Here is a 24,735-nt window from a genome sequence, read left to right as displayed (position 1 = left end):
TTGTTTGTTATCACATTAAAGCCAGACCAACCGTTAATCATTTGTGTTTACAAAATGAAATATTCAATGAAAGCTGTTCTAAAAATGCAATCACAAGAGAGATGATTTTAAAGGTTTAAAGAAAAGTGTATTTTAAACAAACCCAATGGGCCGAAGGTTCAGCAACACTTGTTTTTTTTTTGCTCTTTCTCTCTGCAAATCAAAAAGAGTTAATAAAAGGTCAAGAGATTGTAAAAAATTCAAATGCTGACCTTATCGATGTTTATTTGCATATTCACGCTTTCCTAAAATGTGTTTTAAACAATGTTTGACCTTTGTGAAAACAAGCTTCTCCTTTATATTTAAAAACAACTGGATTTCAGATTGATCAAAGAAAAGGAAAAGGAAAAAAATCAAGGTGACAATTAGGTCTCCCACAAGGTGACAACAGACTCGCCTAGCATCAAAATACTCACAAAGAACTGAAACTTTCCAATTGTTTCCTCAAGATCAGGGTTAGGATTCTAACAAGAAAAACCTGTGCAAAAAAAAAAGCTAAAGACAGACCTAGGAGAGAAATGCTATCCCATTCATCTTTTCATTTGTCTATCCAATTAAAGGAAATCAATACTTTCTGGCTTGCGATGCAGGGCGGGGCTTTATAGTGACCTCACCCTACCAAGGAGCTGCATACTGCCTGAATGACAATCATGCTCCTCTCAGACAGGGTCATATGAAAAGAGTGAACATCCACACTGTTAGATAGTTAACACAAAACCAGTGATGCCTCTGTTGTCATGCCAAAGAAAGGAAGTTTTGGTAATGCTGTAATGTCACTGAGAACATGCCGATTTGATGACTCTAAACATCTTTGCAAGTTCAAACTTACTATTAATGAAAATGTGGGAAATGTGTGAATGTTTAAGAAAAAATCATCTCTGAAGAAAAAGGCCAAAACCAACAATGACATGATCCTAGTGACAAGTATCGTCTCTGTGGCCAAAGCCTGATATAACCTTTTCCTCCGTGCCTCTCTGTAACCCGTCGTCTGCTGCTCCCTGCACATCAAAACCTCAAGCTGACCATGGGCAACCATGTCTGCCCTTTTTTCAACTCTTCTGGATAAAGTGGTGTTTAAAAATATTTATCATTATTTTAAATTGTGATATGACTTGATGCACACGGAATGTGGTTCATTAAATTTAATAGCAGCAAGTTAAATCTTTTTAGAGAAAAAAAACATCTCTCCCTTTAGATAGTCTTAGCTGATTGATGCCATCAAACGACCTCAATAAACTATTTATTCTCTCACAGTTTGGCAGCAGAACCATTAATGTTCAATGTAATTGTAGCCAATTTCAATCCAAAATGAGTTCCTCATTATCCCCACTGCAGTGATACTAATTTATTGAGGCTTTTATTAAAATTATTGGATTAGTGCAATATAAAATTCTACAAAAAAAGATGAAAAGAAGACATGTCTACAGACTAAAATTCAACTTTAAAAGGAAACTCTTGCATGAATCATATTCTCTTACATTCTTAGAGGTCCCAACACCAAATGTTATTTGTTAGTGAAACTCTCTGCATTCTAATTCCTACTTGATAAGCTGTTTCTATTATGTATAACTGTGACTGGCACAGCCGTTTGAAAGTTTAGACAAGTAATGGTGGGTAGATAATGATTAATCACCACTTCGCATTTATATTCTGCTTCCCCTCCTCTTCCCCTTACTGTCCTTACAGGCAAGGTCTGCTGCTTTGCACTGGTCTTTGCGACTGTTCTGTTAAATCTGAGGTCTCAGACTCTGGGTGCATGTGTTGAAGTGACAGATGGTTTTATATTGAGGTGGTGACATGCAGTTCACAGATCAGTTGACCCCTGTCTCTGCTCTCCACTGCTAATGAAACTTTCCCTCTCTGTACCTCACTGTCTACTTCGTTCTTCCCTCAGCTGCAGAGACCTCTTTCCAGTTCATCTCACTGCAGTGACAAAAGTGCAGTGAATTTCAAAAAATTACACTTAGCCACCAGTCAAAGAATAAATAGGACACATACATACACGTGACTGTGCCACCAACAGTAGTGTCACCCCATCACCAATAAACAATTTCACTAGATGGCCTAGCTGTTGATTGGTGGGGAGTGAAAAACAGAAGGCAAATTAATTGAATAATCAGAAATATGCAGATGAACAGCTTTCAATTTAAATGCAGATTTTGGCATTTTTCTGGAGTCAGGAGGCGGATGTCGGGGGGAGAGAGGGGAAAAAAAGATGGCGTAGAGCTCCAACCAAGAATAAATAAGCAAGACGGCTATTCATATTTATATTCTCATCAACTATATGTTTACTGACTTTAAAAGCAACATGCATGTAAACAATGAATACACAATAAATACACAAGTACATATATCTACCAGTTGTAACTAATCAAGTGCAATTAACTGATTCTCAGTAGCATGAATAAATAAAACATGGAATTACTTATGGCTGTTATTGGCATCTTATGATGAACTTAAGATGTAAACTAAATCAGCTCTGAACTGTTTTGTTTTTGGTTATTTTATATTCCTCTTATAATTGACCTGACTTTACCATCACCTTTTTCATTAATGCAGAGAAAACGAAGTATTTTACGCAAAGCATTATCCAAAAATCAGTCCCACCAGTAAACAATTTAGATATTGTTATCTAATCAATAATCCGACTGTACTTTGGTATTGATTACATTACAGAGTGAGCAAACTAAGCATATTCGGTCAGCTGTAACCAAGCTACAGCGTACAGTTCTGGGTTTGGCGACATCAGAGTGCTGAGTAACCTGCAGTCAGGAAAGGCTTTGAATTGGGATGTCTTACAATAACAAATGTTGGATATAGTAAGTTAACATAAGGGAGGCAAAGCCCTTGGGGGCAAACGTGAACATCACTTGAACATCTACCATAAAAAGCCATGTGGTTTAAATTTCTGCCTTCTGCAACATTATTACTGGACCTGTAGATGGACTCACAATGAAAGAGGCAGTTGCTCGTTCTAGTTTAGATTTCCACAGAATCAGCAAAAACTACAGTCACATATAGAATAGTTTGTCTTGACAGACACCACAGATAACATGTGACTACTGACAGCAAGTCATCTGGTTGATTAGAGATCAGTTTCTAACAACAGTCTTTCACATCAGTACACAGGCATTTAGGCAGTATAAGGAAGTGATGTTACAATCCTTTCCCATACCGGCAAAAAAGTAAAAAGAGCATGATATGACTCCCAGACACTCATCACTGGAAGGGATTTTTCCATCAATAAATAATGCGAGACAGAGAAATTGCATTATATGCAACACCTATAAGCTATGGCACATTATATGCAGTGTGCATCTCAGATAGGAAAACAAACTGAGCCAGTAAACAACATTTTGTTGCTGGAATTTTGAGCAGTTTTTATGTTATTGTACACAGTGTTTACTAAATGCATGTGTTTAATATTACAGCTGTAGTTTGGGGCAGATGTATAATATAAGCTTGTTACAATTACCAAGCTAATGTATCTCTTTCTTGGCCCAACCATCGGCTGCCAAATGCTTTGTAAACATTGTTTGCCTATTTATTCATTAATTCTGTGTATGCAGCACAAAAAATGTTCTCATGTTATCATTTATCTCCAGGACTCTTGTCTTTTCAAAGGTGAACATGCTGAGACTGCTTCAACATTTTGGTTTAAAATCTCACTTTATGGAGGTAAACATCATGCAAATCAGGCTGAAAACCAAATTGTTTTAAAAGTGCTCTTTGAATAAGTATAATTTATAAATTGCTAGTGCCACAATATAATTAAAACTTTACATTATAAAAATGCCTTATGCATTACAAAGAGAATACTAATCAGCCAAGAGCATAGTTTTGCAGCAAAGCCAGTCAAGTAACGGTAATGTTGATTAACTAAAATTATAGGGAGAGTTTTCATGGAAGCAGCGGAAACTTAGAATCACACATGCTTGCTTGTTGTAAATGAGGGAACTTGGAGTTAACTTCCAACTCAAACAGAACTATGACATAACTTGGGTTGCACGTGAGTTTACAAAAACAAAATTCTGGAAGCGTCTCAACGATATACAGTCAGGTTCATAAAAATTGTAACAATGATGAAATGTGTTGACATTTGATCCTATTATACTTCCATATAGAATGTGAAAACACTCAAGATGGATCATGAGCTGTCCCTTTCCTTCTGCAAAGATTACTCTTGCGGTGTGCGAGTTCATCTTGGTATTGTCAGTCAGAAGAATCTTATTCCACAACTGGGTTTTCTAGCAGTCTGATCTGTTTTTTAGCCTGACCAGCATTCTGCATTTACATTCATGAAGCCATGTCTTGACTGTAGACCTCCTTCAGAGAGGTCTTTACCTGGCTACATTATGTGAATGGGTTTTTCTTCAAGATTTGTTCAAAGAACAAAAAAAAAAACCCTTTACTCACTCACTTTAGTTTTCAGGTTTTTTTTTTATTCTGTAGTCTACCAGGTCTTTTGCTGTGGCCGAGCTTGCCAGGTTATTCCTTCCCTTAAAGAAAGTTCCAGACTGTTGTATTGGCCAAATGCCAAAACTTATTATTGTCTGAGCAATCAAGCTTCAGTGTTTTGTTTTTAGAAATGTTCCAAAAAATAATTCAGCCCTAAAGCATGAGTTGCCATAACACTAAGAAAATTTGCAATTGATTTTTCATGTTAACACATAGCTGCGTTCCTGTGTTTTTTATTCCACACAATCTCTGATGTCTGTACCTGGCACCTAGCGTACCACAAAGATTATTGTGCAACGCTCTATATGGACAACCTGCCGTTTTAGCTCCTACTTGTGCACATGTAAGCCAGTTATAAGCCCTGACAGTCACACTGACCTTAACTCTAACAGCCAACACAACCCGGTAGCATGTAAATCACTAGTTTAAGTGATACAATTTAAAGTAAGACGACAGCTCTCGTTTAAGCTTGTGACAGAGCTGGAGCAGCGTTCTCAAGCTAAGAAATATGTGTGACCTCAGGTGGACTGATGTGTGGTTGTGATGTATCACGTTACCATGGAGACAGCAGACATATGTTCTGAACATCGACCAGAGGAGCTGGTGACACCAACAAGAGGGGGCATGCAAACCTTCGCACACAGACACACACATATACACATACAAACCCTGAGGGCAAGCAGGACAGGAAACTGTCAGGAGAAATCACAGTCAACATGGTCTTCTCTCTCTGGGATCTTAACACCAAGATTTCTCTCTGATGGTTTAAAAACATAAAGTCATACCCACTGAAAATGCAGTTAATTTATTCACCCTTGTATTCCCATCAGCCTTTGTGTTTACTGTTTATCAATGCTTTCTTCGTGTTTATCTTTGTAGCTATCAGCAATACATCCGTGAGTGTTTTGTTTCAGTCAGTGAGCAAAGGGAAAGTCAGTCCCAGGAAACCGCTCTTTTTTTCCAAAAAATATTTAAAACACCTACTCATCTATCTTTTCTACTTTGATTTTCATTACTCTCAACTCTGTTTTATGCATATAGACATTAGCTAACACACACCAAGACATTTTAGATGACTCACAATAATACACAACAGGAACCTATGTACTGTTAAGTCAGTTTTACAGATAACTTTTGCAGGGTTCAGCACCACAACAGGGGCTAACCAACATGTTGGAAGATATTTCTAATACTACTTTGGTCTTTAGTGTGCATCACAACCTTGTTTGATTCAGCTAAAAATAGATTTACCACAGTGCTACAACAGCTACAGTTGAATTATCTTCTCAGAAGGAACAGACAGAACAATGAGAAGATGAAAATCTAAATGCATCTGCAATACACCAGACTTCAGAATTGAAAATATAGGGGGGCTCTGCTTGTCTTAAGAGGGTTTCAAAGGTGAACATTTGACAGCTGAATATTTGTCAGCCTACTTGTTACGGCCCCCGGTCCGTTTGTGAGTGAGTGACGTTGCGTTGAGTGGAAGGTGTGTCTGACTGACAGGAGCATATATGCATATTGAGAAGTACGAAGAGGAAGGAAGTGACACACCCCCACCTCGCATGAACTTTTCATTGGACAGTTGGATGAGCGCCACGCCAACCCACGACAATGTCACGAGAGGCGTCGACTATAAAACCCCGGGAGCAACTGCATTACGACGGAGAACTTCGGAGAATTCAGAGAATTCCAAGGACGTTTAAACACTGCTGAGCGACTGCTCTGTAAGACTGTAGTTTTCCCGCCTCGTGTACTCTATTGCTCATACCGATTGCTGTTCTGTGAACCTTCGTGCTGCCACTCTCAGTAGGCTGACTGTGATTTGTGTGATCTGGGAACCTTTACGTTGCCACTGTGAGTGTGATTTTGTGTTGTGTAACCTTTTCACTCCTAGCGAGTAGTTTTCAGTCGTGTGCCTGTTTGTTTGTTTGTTTGCACACCATTCATTTACTAAGAATAGTTCTGTGTTTGTTTCTAGATAGGCTTTGATAGTTTGATAGCCCTTTCTTTGTTTGTTTAACCAGCGCACCTTTTGTGAGTGGATTTACATTTATTAGGACTTGTTCATTTTTAGTCGTTTGACTACCTTGCACGGCTGAATGCCTGCTTTACTGCATTTATTCATTGTACTATATTTTATTACGAATCTTAAGAGTAAACGAATTATCGCTCGTAACTCCGACCCTGTTATTATTTCACATCACCCTTACTCCACCTGTCCTCGTCCCCTCACCCCTAGACAAACATGACACTACTCAGCCATTGTGTTAAAGATATGAGAAATATGACACCTTTCATTTTTTCCCCCCACAAAGACTAGTCTGTGTGTCATTACATCCATTCGGTCAGTAAAAAAGCGAGGGGAAAGATAGCTTCATATTGCAGGGTGACCACCAAAGAGTGACATCAGAAACCTTTTCCAGCCACTGTCCCAGCTGGATACCACTGCATGAGCTCCTGACTGCTACAGCCACATACCAGCCCAGCATTTAAAAATAAGCTATAAGAGAGATATGGATAAATCATTGGAGCAGTGATGGCTTACAATGTGTGTTACACACACGCTCGTAGGCAAAGGAACATTTGTGTGGTGTTAATCATTCCCAAGTGGCTGATAAAACAGAGACAGGTCATTAAGACCCGACAGTGTTCATAAACTGTACTTCATTAACCGTCCTCTGCCTTCACCCACTCTCACACATAGACACAAATTATTTTGCTTTCTTAGAAGGCCCTTCTTCGCTGCTTCTACTCAAGTACAGCACCTACTCTCTGCCATTCCTTCACACTTTTTTCTTTCCCTCCATCTCTCTGGTGAGACAGTTGACAGTTAATTGGGAGTATGTTTTAATGAGCTGGCCCTGAGATTCTATCTTTTCCTTTCATTAGGAAGGAAAGACAGGGAGACAGTGTCAAGGAAGTGAAGGATGAGTAAGAAAGAGCAAAGGAGGAAAGGAAAGAAATTAGAAAAAGAAAAGTCAGTCGATAGAGAACATCTAGAAGTTTTTAGTCACTGCTGCTGAGAGTTCTGTGTCTGTGTGTGTGTTTGTTTATTTGTTAATGAGCTAATCAATAGCAGAGGTGTGTAAGCCCAGCAGTGGGTCTGCTTTGGGAGATTACTTACAGAGACAAACAACTTGTAAGACTTGTTTGTCTACAATGCGCCTCTCTTATTTTTTTAACTGGTCTGACTCAACTGAAGTTGCTCAACTCAAGTTTCTAAAGTGCAAAATCAGTCAAAAAACAGTCAAATCAAACACGGAAGTCAATTTTTTTTTCTGACATGAAATGCCCGAGTTAAGTTGCCTGCCTGCCCAAAAGGGAAAATGAGATGCAGTTTTATACTTTATAATTTATTTACAAATACATTTTTAAAAATGCACTATTTAAGCAGCAGCTAGCACGTTTCTCCTGTATCTGATTTACTGTCTGTTCTTTTTAAGTGATGCTTTAATTTGATTCATACTAATACGACACGCAGGCATTGACTCCATCTTTTTAATACTTCAAAAAGAAAAATGTTCCAATGACAAACTCAGTCACTCACACAGCTAAGGTGTTTATCTCGCTGATTAGCAGAGCCTCATAAATACCTAATCACTGATGCTAATCAGCCCTTTCACCCAGGGGGTGAGCTAAAAATATAAATTATACACACACACACACACACAAGTAAGACTAATGCACAAAACATTTTCTGCCCACTTTGCCTATCAAGATAATTCTGGCATCACTGCCATTTTAACATATCATTATATTATCATTAACCCATTATTGCAAAACAGCATTTCTCTAGATAAACTACTGGTATCTGCAAATAAGCAGCTTTGCAGCAGCCCTGTTTCCTGTTTACAACAGTGTAAAAGACCAATTATAGTCAACTTTGACACGCACAACTTTTGATCTCCACCACTTTAGGACCAGTTGTTTAAAGACTCAAACAGGCCTCTGACATTTCTCTGTAAATCTGATCCAACAGCACATTGGAGATGCCAAGATAATGAGACTGACTTTGAAGTAAACAAATATATCTAGAGTTTGATATATTTAATGGCAATGGCATCAACTGGACCTAGTTCCACATCTAGATTTGTTCAGGTATGTCTTTAGTGATGATGTTATTTCTATTGTATTACAACTCATTATTTCCACTGTATTATATCCTATATTTCATGGTTTTGAAAATGGCCACAAAGACAAATTTCTACTACAATGTTTTCAGTGTTGGTCACTTAGCAGAGATGTTTATCTGGTAGTAGATAAAAAGTCAAGGGATTACCTGTCAGAAAGATTCAGCCTCCGAAGAATATAATTGTCTGTCAAAGGCAAGGTACTTTATAATAGTTGTTGAAACAGTGTGTCACTCTGGGCCAGTGTCAGACTGATTGACTGACAGCTGACTAACATCACAAGCCAAGAGCTATGCCAGTTGGATGGCTCAAAGCAATACTGCTAAGCACAATGAGGGAATAATATCTATACTGGTACTTTTATTGTTCTACATTATCCTATGGCAGTTAGTAATGTATTAGTATGACAGCGATTTGCAGTAATATTACTATAGTATAGCTGTGAAAAAGATCTTCTGTTATCTGTCTCTGCATATATATTTCCATTTATGTAAAATAATTTGGCTTTCATCTTAAACATGTTTAGGTCAGGCTGCAAACATGTTTATTTCTGATGTAATTCTGCCACTTTAACATGGGAGTCTATGGAGATCAGTTTGCTTTTGGAGCGAGCCCATAGTGGCTGCGATGTGAACTGCAATTGGCTCCATGTCTCGGCCCTGGAGGTTTTAGTATGGTTTTCACTAAGAAATTGTACAAACTGGCTCATCATCAATGATGAATGCATGGTGAAAAAAGGGTTAACTAAGCTGTTGCCGGTTAAACAGCTTACACCATAGGAGGGAGATTTGGGTGCCTCTGCTAGAGGGGAATATTAGCAGGATTATCTGGCAACCCTCTTGGCTGAGGTGAATAACATTAGAATCCTATTTGTAAAGACTTCTATGCTTCCCATTTAAAATCCCCTCCAGTTCTTCTCCACTCATGTCTTCATCCTGCAATTAGTCCACTTTTTATTCCAATAACTTAGATTACACTCAAAATATGCTTAAAAAGCATTTTATGCACATGGACTGCATTCATGTGTATTTATGTAGGTGATTCCTTAAGTGCTGGTGTTCTTGTGAACACCATATTCCATTAGTAGTTCAGGCATCTCTGCTCCCATAGGCCACCAGGCATGCATGTCATACATATTCACAGTGGTGAATTCCCTGAATACTAATACTGGAGGTGTTGGCATCTGTTTAGGGTATGTATGTGTGTCTTTACATTTGTATGCAACTGTGCACATGTTGGTGGTGGTAGGAGGTGACGTGTGATGAGACAGAGTGTTGAGATTGAAGCAGGTATGTGTGCATTTGAGTGTGACAGTGTGCACCATGGGGGCATTATGATTGTGTGTGTGTGTCTGTGCATTTTATGGACACAGTCTGAGGTTAATAAATATTGACAGTGAATTATCTCTTCTGGCAGGGTCGCAGGTGGGTTCGATGGAGCAGATTGGACACACCAGCAAGCAGGAAAGAAAAAAAACACAAACACACACCCCTCTAGTTCATATTTTTATGCTGTTCTCTACTTCAGCAGTATGTGAATGAGTCATTGAGCAAGGCACTAATGGTCAGTTCCTATCATCTAGCACTTGACCACAATAATTACCTGCCAAGGTAATAAAGCTGACTTCTACCTTCCTGGTATGGATTTTCCACGGTTTATGTTCCAGCTAGAGACCCCCTTTCATACCACAACACAGCAACAACACGGTGATTAGCTACTGCTACACACCCCGATCACAGCAGCAGAGGGAGAGCTAATCAAACGTAGAAGGCTAAAGAGGGAAAGCAGGACAAGATGGAGAGATGAAAGGAAGAAAAGAGATGAAGAGGTAAGTGCATAGGGAGCACAAGAGGATGTTTTTTTCCTGTAAAGCTACTTAAGAAAAGGATTTGCCCAACAGCTAAGGGACAGTCACACGTACAGTTTTTATTTAGCACGCTCAATGAGTGTGTGGGGAATGGTGATCGATTAATGCAGCCCAGCCCTGTGACATTGCCCAGCCATCACTCTGTTCCTTTCATACTCTCTCTCTCACACACACACACACAGCAAGATGGTCTCTGTTGGCATAGTCCTCCTCTCACTACATGGCAACATCTAGCACAAAGCTATAAAGTAGTGTAATGGGGCATGAACATGGATATAGGTGAAACAGTTTAAAAAAAAAGTGAGGGAAAACACCTGACAAGGTCAAAATTGCACTTCCTGCAGCATTTGTGTAAGAAGTCATTGAGAAAGATATCAACCCATGTACAGATGCTTCAGCCTGTAGGAATTTTGATGTTGTGTCTATTTTTTCCACTTCGGTTAAATGATTAGTGCACATACACTTACCGGCTCACACCTACGAGCAACTCAACAACTGCTTAGCTATATATGTATGCATTTCAAAGACATAGTAATAGTATAGAAGCTGGAAATCTGAGATCAGAATTTCCTCCAGGATTAATAAAGTCTTATCTTATCACAACATTAGGATTTGGTTTTAAATTGTGGTCTATATTTGAACATAACTCATTCAAGTTTGTGCATGCAAGTATCACCATATGCAGTGTGAGATGTTAAGCGGACATACCTTTTTGAAGAGTAAGGAGTCCTCCATGTGCTCTGCATAGACTGAGGTAAGCCTGTATTGGTTCTCAGTGGTTACATCAATCTGGTAGCCAGTCAGGACGTAGCAGACTGTACGGAACTCCTGAATTTTCCTCTGAAACACCTCCTTTAGCCGCTGGTTTCTGAGCTCTGAGCTCTCCATTTGCTTACGTAAATCTGCAACACACACAACACTGAATGATTATGACTTGTCTGTACAGGCAAATCATGCACATATGCTTATGCTTCACATGCACAAGACTTCTTCCCCATTGTGTCCAAAAGGACATGCTCAACTCAACAGTCCATCTGCTCACTGAACGTTTACAAAGTACTATAATGCAATGAGTGGAGAAGTGACTAAGGCAGTCAGTTCCATCTCCCAGCGGGGAGAAAAGAGAGGAGAAACAAGGTGAAGCTTGACTTTCATTTGTTGAAAATCAATTTGTGATAATTACTTTAATTAGGAGGCTTGATTTAAAAAGTCAAAGAAATGAGGTTGTCTTCAGAAAAAGGACTCGAAATGAAGTGACTTATTTACATGGTATTAGAAAAAGGTACAAGAGATATGTAAGCCCATGAGTATGTGATTGTACAAAATACGACAAACCTAAAAAGGAGTGTGACAAACAGAACAATCACACATTTACTCGTGGGTGCTTCTCACATTCACTGACAACGAATCAGAGAGCTGGGACTAGCTTTTATCCCCCTCACTAATACTGGCATCACAACAGTTAGACAATATTTAATGGCAGCTCCCAAAAAAATTATACCTTCATTTGAACCCTTTCATCTAAACTAAGGCATCTTAGGTGAGATTGTATTATTGTCTCCTTTCAACAGGCCCAGACAACACTCAAAGGTAGACAGAATGCTCTAATTAAAAAGCACCGTCAAGACTTCAATACATAAACTAGGAAAAGCTCCCTTCTTCACCAAACAGTTGATCCTCAGTCGCATTCCTTATGTCAAAAAACACATTATAAACACATGATATGCGCTCATGGTCTTATTTCTCTCATATATACTTATAAATCTGACAAAAAGTTAAACCAGGCTGGACCATGACAGAAAGACAATGTGGACAATGCAGTTTAAACTTAACATTTCTGAAAACTTACAGTAGGGGACAAAATTATTAGCCTGTTTTCAGTTAAAGCACAGACTACCTTGTGTTAAAATTTACTCTTTAAAACAGCACTTAAATATAAAATAATATTTTATCACAGGGGCTAATCATTTTGTCTCCAACTTTAGCTTTTGTAGGTGAATTGTTTTAAGGTCAAAACCATTTAAATTGCTGAAATGTGTATCTAAATTGACAAGACTCATACTTTCCTTAACCCTTTAAACCCCTTTTCATTATAATCATATTGCATATCAAATTAAACAGGAGAAACTCTACTATAAGCAAATATAAGTCATATTTACACACATCAAACATAGCTCCAACACCATCCAAACCAATTATCACTCACTCAAACTCTCATATCATATGCACCAATCAGCCAGAAATATGTTTTCATGCACTATTACACATACAGTAGCTTTAGAATTAGTCATTTCCATTCAGTCAGGGATGAAACCCATCATTCTTTGTTCATACATCTCCACCCAATACATTATTATCTGCCACTGTTTTCCAAACGGCTAGACAGCATAAACCTAAAAATCTGTTTGTGCATCTGTCTCCTGAGCGACTGGGCTCTTCCTGTATGTCAAATATTGTTTCAAGACTTCAGGAATGTGACATAACTGTCATTCATTTCATTATTTCAGTAGAAAGACAAATGCATAAAAGTGAACACTTAAATGTTGTGCTAAGCTACTATATCAAAGTATTTTATAATTCTTTTCTTTTATATAAGAAAGAGTAAAGGGACTCCTTTATTTACAAAATGCAGTCATGTGTAAAGCATTCAATCAGACTTAACAGCAGCTTACCTCACTACTTCATTTCATTTTTGAATAAATACTTGAGTTTTACACTAAGGAGCCTAGTTTCAACAATGAGCCAAATTAAGGAATAATCCCCATTACGTTAATTCAAAACTGCATTTTATAGTTTGTTATCATAATTGTTTAAAGTCTCATTAAAACCTATGTAGTGACACACTGACATACTAACACTGCTATTAAATGTTTGGCTACAGTATAAAAAAAAAATCTGCTCATGGTTTAGAAGTATGTGTATTGTGTAATTTAACAGTGTAATTAAATATGGATAGAAGAATTTTCTATTTGTACTAAATACTGAAGCTACTACAAATTAAGGGGACAAAGATCAGAGCTATGTGTTAATGATATTTTTTTTAATTTTTTCTGCAAATTGTAACTAATACGAAACGGTTATATTGAGTATATGACTTTTGAACTGTATATCAAATCCCATGGTGAGGTGAGGTAAAGTCACAAAAAGTAAAAAAGAAAAAAAACAGAATAAATGGTTTTTCATATAATCTCAAAGATATTACAATTAATCCATCTGATGTTAGATACTTCTTGTGACATCCTATTACTTCGACCCTGGCCTTGAAGATAAGAACATATCATACACTAGGTCTGAGCTATCTAAATTGAACACACTGAAACTAAATTAGCATTTGACATAAAATAAAATGGCATGAAGAATATGTGAGGAACAACGAAGAAATAACAGAGAAGACAAAAATGAAACTAAGTGTTAAAACAAATGAATTCTGGGAGACGGAGAAAAAAAAAGATGAGAAATGAGACCATGTCAGCGAACAAAATGGTTAGAGCACTGTTGTTGTCGCAAGAACAATCAGTCAAAACATTCCACACTGAAATTAACTGAATAATTACATATTAAACCTGTAACAATTACACCTTGTCCCTCAGTCTGTCATATACTCACCCAAGGGGAGAGAGGCCTTTGTGACCTAAAATACCAATGAAGCATTTTCCAATAGAAACACATTAGTGTTTAGAAGACAGACAGTACGGGGAGCAGATTAAAAGTTTCTCTCGGTTAATATGTTACATTTCATGAAATGAGATTTGCCTGCTCAAAGTTGACAGACAATCAAGTATAAACAACCAAATAAGGTAACCGATCAAATGCAGATTGTGGCCAATCGTCACAATGTTAAACAATGTGTATATCATCGATCATCAATCAAAACAGACTGTGATAGTGACATTGACTCAATGCAGCCCAACAGTTCTAATCAGGAAAGTACAACTCTATGAGCCAATTTAATACAAGTGAGTCTGAAAATGTGTGGACAAGTAGTGGTTCTTACCCAGCACCTCCTTTGAGGGTGGCAAAGTGAGTCCAAGACCTGGAGTGTGCACACTGGAGTTGTCTTGTGAATGCACCACAGCGCCACCATGCTGCAAAGAGCGTACAAGTTCCCTGAGATGTGCAACTTCCTCCCGAAGGGCCTCTGCTTCCTGCTGGCGTTCTTGCTTGGCAACAGAGGTGGGGTTTGATTTGAAGTGAAGAACTCTGGTTTTGACTGGGTCGTAGTCCCCCTAAGACACAAAGAGATATACCAATAAGTTGCACTTACAGTTGTTTTTTTTCTATACAACTAAGTAACATTCTCAGTGTGTCCTATTTGTCTAAACCCTAAAGGCAAGATGATTCAATTATGTGTCTCTTTTGTCCCTTCCGTCCTGTCTACCTCCTATTGCTGATCATCAGCAGGAGGGTCTCCCATACGAGCCGGGTCCCACACAAGATTTCCCGCTGAATCCAAGTAAGATTTGTTATATTAGTTATAACACATATGAGGAGTAAAGAGTAGAGCATAACAAAGTTCAGGCTTCAAGTTTGCATCTCTGATTCTAGGAAAGCGATCTTCAAATTTGGACCAATACACTGAAAACTATATTATTTACCTATTTTCAATGACTACCCAAACCAATGGAATGGGTTTGTGACCAGCAGTTCTAAAGCACAATTTAGAAGTAAGTGCATTTAGGGAAAAGGGACACAAAATATCCTGCCCATAAAAGGGAAAACATAAGGCTTCAGAGAAAGGATTCACTTGTTGGGTAGGTTGCCAACCAAAGGCTCAGACAGAAACCATGTGTAGGAGCCACGCTGAGCTCACAACCACAAGCTCTAGCAGATGGATCAGGTGTGAGATCAATATGAAGAGTCAAGTATTGCTGTGGGTGCCTCAGGCAGGAATGGAATTCAACTACTGACCAACAACATGATTGACTGCTGAAACAGCATTTGTATTCATCATAAATTTACAATTTTAACCAATCCCTGGAGTGGACAATACAGAAGAAAGGACATTGATTTTAATTGTATATGAAAAAGCACTGCAAAATCTAAAATGCAAGTTAGCCCAATAATAAAAAAGCTGCTGTCTTTTTTTCGCACTGCCTCAGGGACCACCTTAGTGAGCCCAGACTGTCACATGTTGAGAAAGAACATCCCTGACCGCCATGCCTGTGTGGCTTGGTTGGTCCTGACAAGCTTGACGAAATGGTGCTGGGGGACAGAGTGGACTGGCAGTGTGCCAAAAGCTGCTTTCTTTCTCCTGCAGATTACACAGGATACAATATGGTACCATTACTCTTGGCATGAAGGAGAAGTGCATGCTAGAACAGCTCAGTCTCATCTTGCCAATGTTTCTCTTCCTTACAGCTAAAAACCATTTGACAGTTATTTATACATACCATTTTTAATAATAACAAAAACTGATGCACAAAGTCAAAGCTTATGGAATAAAACATACAATATGTGAATCCAACCAGTATTTGTCTCTGTCAGAACAGAAATGTACTACTCACAAATTCTATAAAAGTGATTGCAGTAAGTGTGCCGATTGTGATTCGCAGTTATAAATGGAAAGAAAAATGCGAGAACAAAAGTGCTTTTCAATTATTCCATGCTTTCAGTCACAATTACACACAAATAATGTACTGACGGTTGATTTTTTTCATCTTTAATGGTCTGCTGAGGTTTATGGCTTTAATAGAGATATAAAAAGATCATTCTTTTTTCTGATGTAGTATTTCACAGGAAGTCATTTTAAGTCAAAATGTCGATGCCTACGGTACATTGCATGGGTGAATACCACCTGCAAAAACACTTATACAGGAGAATCTTAAGTTCAACTTGCTTTACTCCAGTCGCTTAACTTCTTTCTAACTTTCATGTTCTGTGTAACTTGCTGTTTTACCTACCTTGCCAAACTCTTCTCCACAAAGATTACAAGGAACTACAGAAAAGTTAAGAAGATCCAATTGCCTATTTGTGCTGCACTTTGGTCTCAGCACAGAGTGGAGCGGACCAAAACAGCAGAATACGCCCCACACACAAAGTGTGTTGCTTGCAGAAAAAACCTTCGTTTGCCAACCAATAAGGCATCAATAAGTAAAAACTTTCTTAGCAACTTAAGTAATGATATATTTCCTTAAGTAATTATGATTTTGTTGCTGTATAGTGTCATCTTAATCCTTGGAAAGATAACACATAATACACGTACACCTAGGAAATATTAACGCACTACTGAGACATAACTGCAATGCAATGGATTTGACTCATGTTTAGTTTTGCTAAACAAACAAATGACACAGAAACTAGAGAAGCTGGTTCTGGTTCTAACTCATGTTTTTAGTGGACTGTATTGGCTAAAGCCAGAATGTTATTTTTTCTCCTTTGTATTCTACAGTGTGTTGCTCTCCTCTATGTACTAGTGCTGCTGTGCAGCTCTCCTTAATGACAGGTGCTCTACACTGCAGGCGTTTCTCTGTATTATGAGATGAAAATTAGTGCGTGTGAATGTAGAAAATCCTTTGGTCACAGCGGTGATTGACTGTGTTCTGATATCCTTGGTTGGCAAAATTCAGGGAGCAGCTTAGCTGGTGGCAGGTGTGCAGAACCTATGAAACTGGCAACTGAGTGTTTTGTAAGTACTGCTCCAATAAATATGCAAGTAACAATAGTTATTTTTACATTTAAATGATTTAACAAACACTTGATGTTGTAGTAAATGTAATACTGATGTCATTATTAATGTAGTTGTGTTATTGTACAAAACTGGTTGGGTTCTACCTAACACACTGACACAATATTACATAACCAAAGACACTCCATGTAGATATAGGCCAAGAGGAAAACTCAGAATTGGCTGTGAATTTCGTTTCCTAAAACATGATTTCCCACCTTCTTTATTTTGTTTCCCTCTGACTGTAAGGTCTGGGTAAATGAGAGGAGTCTATCTTAGCTTAATGCCAATATAAGAAGACACACACACACACACACACACACAACATGAGCACATACACACCAATCTAAGTGCTTGATTACTGGCTAAATTAGATTCTATATGTCCCCAAGCAGTGGTTGCCAAATAAACTACTAAAGCAAAAGGCAGAGGAGGAGAAAGGAGAACTGAGGAAGGGAACAGTGAAGGACATTCTACAGAACATGGTGCAAACAAAGGGTGGTTGGATATCATCCCCTTTAGTGTAGGGAGAAAGCAACACGGATGGAGGAGAAATGCCTCACACGCTTATAAATAACTCCTTCTATAATTTAAAAGGAAAAGAGAGATTGAGCTTTCCAAAATGAGTAACAGGGAATGTGTGTATTTATATCAATTTTCAACTGGACTGCAAACACATCACAGCCACATAAAGGCCTGGTTTATTTTCTTCCTGCGTAAACCTTTTGAAGTTCTACATCTGTAAACTGAGGGTGGATTCAAAGATGTGTCTGTATGTGCAGTACGATAAACACTGCGAGAACACAAGATTAGATAGTATGAGACAGATATGTAGATTAGAGTCCTCAACACCCAGCTACATTCTGGGTAATAAAAGTAACAAAAAGTAAGTAATAAAAAACCCTTTCAAACATACTTCTTTATAACCAGGTCAAGATAAAGAAAATAAGAATGAGTTGGATGTAGAATTCACATCTTACTTTCTGGAGGCACGGTCTGAGCTGAAAGTGACTAAGAAAAAATAAAACTTGTTTCTATTTGACAATAGAGCACAGAGCACGTTGCCTTTAGATTAAGTCTGAATAATGGTATGATCATTTTTTTAAATTAATGTACTCATATATCATTATAGATGTAATGGATGGAGATTACATAATTATACATTTTAATTTAGGTCAATGCAGCAAAAACAAAAAAATAATGTAAAACTGCCTGAGCTTCAAAGCATGTAAGCAAACTTAATATTGCAATACTTAAGATGGTGTATTTAGGCGGGTGGATGTATTTACATGCATATATACAACCTACACTTCCACCCAGTATTTACAGTGCAGCAAGGTGGAGTGCCATTTTAAGTGCCCAAGGCTACATATCTCTTATTCATAGAACAACAATAACAACACATCTAATACAAGAGAGCAGAGTCGGTTTTATAAAGAGCAAGAGGCAGGGAGAGAGAGCAATAGAGCAGCAAGAGATCAAGTGCATGAGCGAGAGAGAGAAAGGGAGGGGGGGAGGGAGAAATAGTATAACTGGAAAAAAGGAGGGGGTCGAAGTCCAGGGAACAATGTCTGTTTTTAACTCTGCTGAACAAATCGCTCTGAAACACCCATATATACTCACCACAGCACCAACCACAGGGGACACATGAGTCACTGACGGAACAGGTGACACACTAATGCCGAGTGAGTGTGCATGAAAGTGAGCATTGAGGGTGCTATCAGCCTTAAACCACATTAACCGATAAAGTGAGGATGAATGGAGAGATAGAAGAGACACTAGAGAGCCAGGCCTCCTGACTGAGTCACATCATAAAATAGACTGAAGCTCCAGTCTCGATATTGATAGGTTTAGCCTCAATGTATTCGATATTGATAGGTTTAGCCTCAATGTATTTTATATATCAGATGACCAATACATGAAAGGTATGTGTTATTAAGACTAAAGCTACTGCTGCTTAAATGAAATCTGTTAGCAGCACATCATCCATCTGCTATTCAAGGACACGGTTTTAAAGAATGAAATGTTTTAAAAGAAGCGCCATCCACTGCTTGGGTTGAAGGTCTTTGACATGACTGATTTAAACCTTTGAGTCTAAACTGCCCTTTTTGGTGGAATTGAGTAAAATTTTTTAAAAATGCAGGTTGACAAGGTTATAATGAGCCCTGTGAAGTAGCTGAGCAAGTACTAGGGAACCATGGATGAATCAAAGTGGTTACATTTCCATGTGTTTCCTGCATAAATAAAATTTGAGAATGAACTAGCTGAAGAGTTTTGTATAGGGCACACTAAAGGTACCAGATTCCCAGTGGCACATGAAGCCTGAAAAGTTCAACATATAGTGGTAGCATCCACTGCATTGAGAAGTAAAAGGCATATCCCTGTAAGGCTCAATTCTGGACACAAATATATGGTATCATTTGATCTAATTCAGCTAACATACGCATTCAATCCACAAAATCGTATAGGACTATGTTCTTCTGAAGGGTTCCAGGAATTACAGGTCAGCAGTGCTGATCAGTGTTGGATGAAGGCACTATGAGGCTGTAAAGTTTATCCCAAGCAGCAACCCCTGCGGCTGAGAAACAAAGCCAATGTTGTTGAAAACTGCAACTACAGCAGAGTATGAGCTGGTACAGCTGGTATAAAAATGACTTGAACGGATAAGTTTCCTTTTAGTGACAACTGTAAGGGGGTGATTTTTTTTTTATAACTCACTTGTTTTAATTATTTTAAGAGTTTACAAGAGTTTACACATAATTATAGGCATAGCTACTTTGAGTGACAGGTGGGGCAACAACGTTCTAAAGCCTCCCACAAGGACTCAAAACAACGCTTCAGAAATCTATAGGTGATGTCATAGAAGTTTCATCCATACTTTTTTTTTAACTGTCAATGGTTTTTCCTCGATGTAACCAGTAGTGTGACAAGTTGCACAAACAGGGCATAAATATCACTAACAAGTGCCACAGCAGTTAGAGCCCACAGCAGGGGTGTCTTATATCTGTGCTGAGCACCCACACATCCATGCCTGCAGTTGGTTATGTGAGGATGTCTTTTATAAAAACGTGTCTGTGTAGCATTAGCGCAAACATCTCTGACCGGCTCCGTCAAAAGGACTTGAGACCTTAGGAAGGTTATGGATAAACAGTCTGTGGAGCTGTAACATCTGCCATGGAAGGCTGACTTAGTCTTCTTCCTTCTTGGTTTTACACCTTCTCTGCATGTAGACACAAGCAGTGCAAAAGAGCACGCCAGGAATAACTGGGAAGTGCAAAATGTCATCCTTCCAACATGCTGGAAACCCATATGAACATTGTACTAGTGTGACCTTCTTTTCTCAGACTTGGTTACTCAAGTCAACAGGAACAGTTATTTATATAATCACTAAGGGAAGAAGTTCTATGAAATTATTTTTGACAACAACAGCTATCACTGACATTGCTCTCGGAAGGTGCATAGGTTACAAAGCAGGCTAAGGGAAGGTGAGACACTGTTATCTAACAACTTGAAAAAATTTCACTATGTTTATACATATGACTGAAGTGATGTGAATGTCAGACTCTGGGTTTTTGTAAAGCACCTAGAGACAATTATGATTGAAAAGATGCTGTACAAATACAGCTGACTTAATAGTAATAATGCTAATAATAAAAGTCAGTAATCTACAATTAGAAAGACTAACATCTTCAACAGCACTAAATTGAATTTGATTGAATTGAATTTTATCAGTAAAATCTAAAAATTATGTTCAATCTGAAAACTATGGCTGTGTATTATTATGTAAGGACACGCATAACTACCTTGATGCAACTGCTTGCAATGACAACAATTAGCTCCGTCTAGACACTACTGTGACAGCAAGAGCACAAAGACAAGTACAGCAATGACAACTCTCTCATTATTGCTCCTATGGTCCTCAAATACAAATCATTACATAAGAAACTACACGTCTTTTCTTACTGTTTAATTAAACCAAAGTTAAACCAATGTGCTACTGAAATGATTCTTTACAGTGTATGAACCATTTCTTTTTCCATTTCACTTTCTTGACAGGTTCAAAAAACTTGTCTGCAAAAAACACTGAACCAAACACTGCAAAGATACCCTTTCAGACAATATTTGAGCAAACATCCATCAATGTAATTAATTAAATAAAACAATCCGCAGCATATTCAGTTCAAATTTACAATGCAATACAAAGCATCATTAGTCAAGTTTATGTTTTGCTACAGCCATACCCAAGCGATAACTCCAAATCATAAAGCCTCTACCATTACAGTTCTGAGCTTTTAAGCACATGGTGGAAAAAATATGGTACACACATTTTTGTCATCTATAATAAATGTTATGAAAATAAAGGATCCAGTATTTCTAGGGGAAAAAGATGAAAGCTTTGCTGTACATAATCTAACACATAATCTTAAAAGCTACTTGCTCCCTTCTCAAAGAGAGAACTCATTAGGTGTCATGATCAGTAGCACCAACCACACATTAGAAGTCCAAAAAATATAGTTGTTTAAAGAAATACGTACAAGGGAAAAACTCAACACAAAAATGAAGTCAGAAACCTAAATTTGTTGAGTGTGTACATAAGTGGACCTCACTGGTCTTAGACATTTGGATATTTCTGTAAATTCAAGAGGTGTAAAGTAACGAAGTAGGACTACATAACTACTGTACTTTATTAGAGTATTATTTTTTCTCCTACTTCTACTTCACTACATAATTTTGAATACTTTTATTTCAATACATTTTCTATGAGCAGCATCGTTACTCGGCGCAGACACAGACTTGTCAAGCCGTGCATCACCAAGGCTCAATGAGCATATACCTGCCTGCGAGAGAGGCGGAGACATAAGCGGCAGCGTTTGTGTTGTTATTCAATGAGACACATGCCTCAGTTACATTGCTCCTCTTCGCCCTCTGTGCTCTTATAATCTCTCTATAATGTGCTAGCTTGCTTAATTAGCAATACATTTCCAGTATAGACTGGAAACAGTTTGTCTCTAGGGGTTCGGTTAACATTGTTGAGTTTTTTTTTACACTCTGGAATTACCATAGATCAGCATAAAATATATATATTCTAACATTCACCATATTTAAGAATCAGTTCAGTGTTTCCCCTATCATTATATTAGAAGGTCAAGGCGATTTTATTTCATTTTATTTTCTATATAGCGCCAGATGAAACAGGAGTCATTTAAGGTAACCTTTCCTATAGAACAGGTCTTTGTTCTTTTATTAAACAAACTAAATAGCCTCATGTTATTTATCTTATTTGCACGGCGGCATGTCATTTCTGTCTCTACATGGTTGTGCGTTTACAATTCAAAAACATTGAAATATGCTATTAGCATCCTGCTCTATAAGCCTTGACGGGACCTGCGGCAGCTTTGCACACAATTGGACTCAGAGTGGTGTGGGCCTTGTCTCTGCACTGACTGCAGCTGAAACTGCTGCATAAAGCTACTGTGAGACTGACCGCATGTGAGTGTTTGAGGTGTGGGTGGAGCTCACGGTCACTGCTTGATGAGGACAGCTGCTTTCACGTCAGTCTCCAAAAGTCATCAGAGAAAGTCACTATCTGAACCATAGTCTAAACCATGGGAGTGACTTTATATTAGGGATGTCCCAATCAGGTTTTTTTGCCCTCGAGTCCGAGCCCGTGTCATTTGCTTTTGAGTATCTACCGATACCGAGTCCCGATCCGATACTTTCAAGTTTCTCTATAAATTGCAGCAAAACCTGTGTGTGTGTGTGTCTGCGTGTCCAGAGCGCCACGCTAGGTGATTTCAGACACGCAGCAGCTCATCGAGACCTCGAACCCAGGACCTCTCGCACCAAAAGCAACTGTCATACCCCTACACTACAGGACACAGAGCCACCCTGCACAGAAGGCGTTAACTTTGAGAGCCCTAATAAATATATATCTGAGTCCTGATCGGGAGGCAACATCCGATTCCGATCGAGTCTGAAATCACATAATCGGGGCCGATTTCCGATCACGTGATCAGATCGGGACATCCCTACTTTATATACTGGTTCTACTTTATCCTGCCTCAATTTGAGACAAAGATGAGCCATGTGAGTCTTTCACAATAACATCTGTGAGCGACGTACAAACTACAAATGCTTTCAAGATTCGTCAATAATACACAATAAATTTGAGTCAATTTTATATGTTTACATGAGAGGTTCACATGTTTGCCATCTGTTTTCATTATTAAAACATGTCAATATTTTTGTTCTGAATAGAAAATTCAAAAGTCTGTTAATAACAGTAATTTTTCCTTTCTCTTATATTCAATCAGTTCTCTATAGCAGGGGTTCTCAACCTTTTGCAAGCCGGGCCCCCCAAAGCTGGTTCAATGCAGCTCGGGCCCCCCCTCCCTGTGAAATGTCATGAGCAAAACAACACGCGCTCTCTATCTGCTGGTGGGAGTGTGCTCACCTGTCTGCATGTGTGTTTTTACACACGTGTGTGTGTGCGCGCATCAGGCCGCTGTGCGCAGACAGCAACAGTGAATTTTAAAGACGTCATCGTGTAGAGACAGAAACCACATGTTACCGTGCAAATAAGATAAATAACATAAGTTGGAGGGGTGGGCCGCCCCCTAATATAAAGAAAGGAAAAACACTGCTGTGTGTGTTAGTCATGTCGTGGTTGTGTTGCAATATAATAAAAAGGCAGAAAAAATAGTTGGCTAGAGCTGAGATGGGGATAGTCTTTAAAAAGATTGTTTGGGTTTTTAAAGTAAATAAATTGATAGTGATAGTGTTAAAGTGTCCAATGGTTAAGAACAGCTGCTGTACAGCATTCACCCACTCAAAAAAAATAATTACTGGTAAGTTGGTTGGTTATTAACCTGTGGGGTACACAGGCTTAGTTTAAAATGCTGTTGCTCAGCTTTAACAAATTCTGGGAAACAATATCAGATAACTCCTGCTTTATTATCTCTTTACTGCTGACTTGTCAGTTCAGACATGATCTTAAGATTTCACTGATCCCCTTTAACCCACTTCATGGGTTGGCTCCTTATTATAATGCTAAATTGCTCAGTCCAATCTCATTACACTTGTATTCAAAGTGGTTGACAGCCATACTAGTCAGAGTGAATAAAATACACAGCATAAATAATGGGTCAGGCCATCTGATGTGCAAGCCAGTATAATGAAAAATCCTATTGTCAGTTTATTTAAGCATCCAATTCTGTATGTCATTCATGCATTCTCATTCAACCATTCATTTCTGCTCTCAAATTCTTCTCCATTCAGTCACTCATCTCTTCACTCTGTCTGATGTGGAGGTCTCTTGCTGTGCATTAGACCATGGAGAAGTCATAAAAATTAGCTCCTAAGAACTGACCTGATCCATTGACTGTGTAACCTTGAAAACGCACACACACACACACTCCTACGCACACTCAGTTGTCAATTGCCTTAAAGGTAGTGGTCATGCTTGAGAAAACATGGATTTCATTCACCCCAGAGCTAAATGGAACGAACACGCTTGCCCACACACGTTTCATTAAAGTGTCCTGGTAGGTTTAGCTTGGCATAGTATGAGTCAG

The 24,735-nt window shown here is 38.5% G+C and overlaps 1 protein-coding gene across 1 annotated transcript in view; it reads right to left on the bottom strand.

Moving 5' to 3' along the window:
• Window positions 1-24,735, bottom strand: part of mad1l1 (mitotic arrest deficient 1 like 1) — a 44,948-nt gene that overhangs the window by 5,756 nt on the left and 14,457 nt on the right. The window contains exons 16-17 of the mRNA XM_028415646.1: window positions 14,492-14,723; window positions 11,206-11,399 (exon numbers count right to left, since the gene is read on the bottom strand). Of these exons, the coding sequence (XP_028271447.1) occupies window positions 11,206-11,399; window positions 14,492-14,723 (426 nt within the window). The remainder of the gene's footprint in view (window positions 1-11,205; window positions 11,400-14,491; window positions 14,724-24,735) is intronic.

This window comes from Parambassis ranga, chromosome 1, assembly GCF_900634625.1.
Source record: "Parambassis ranga chromosome 1, fParRan2.1, whole genome shotgun sequence".
NCBI classification, from domain to species: domain Eukaryota; kingdom Metazoa; phylum Chordata; class Actinopteri; family Ambassidae; genus Parambassis; species Parambassis ranga.
The sequence above is the reverse complement of the archived record's forward strand: the minus strand, read 5'-3'. Positions and strand labels throughout refer to the sequence as shown.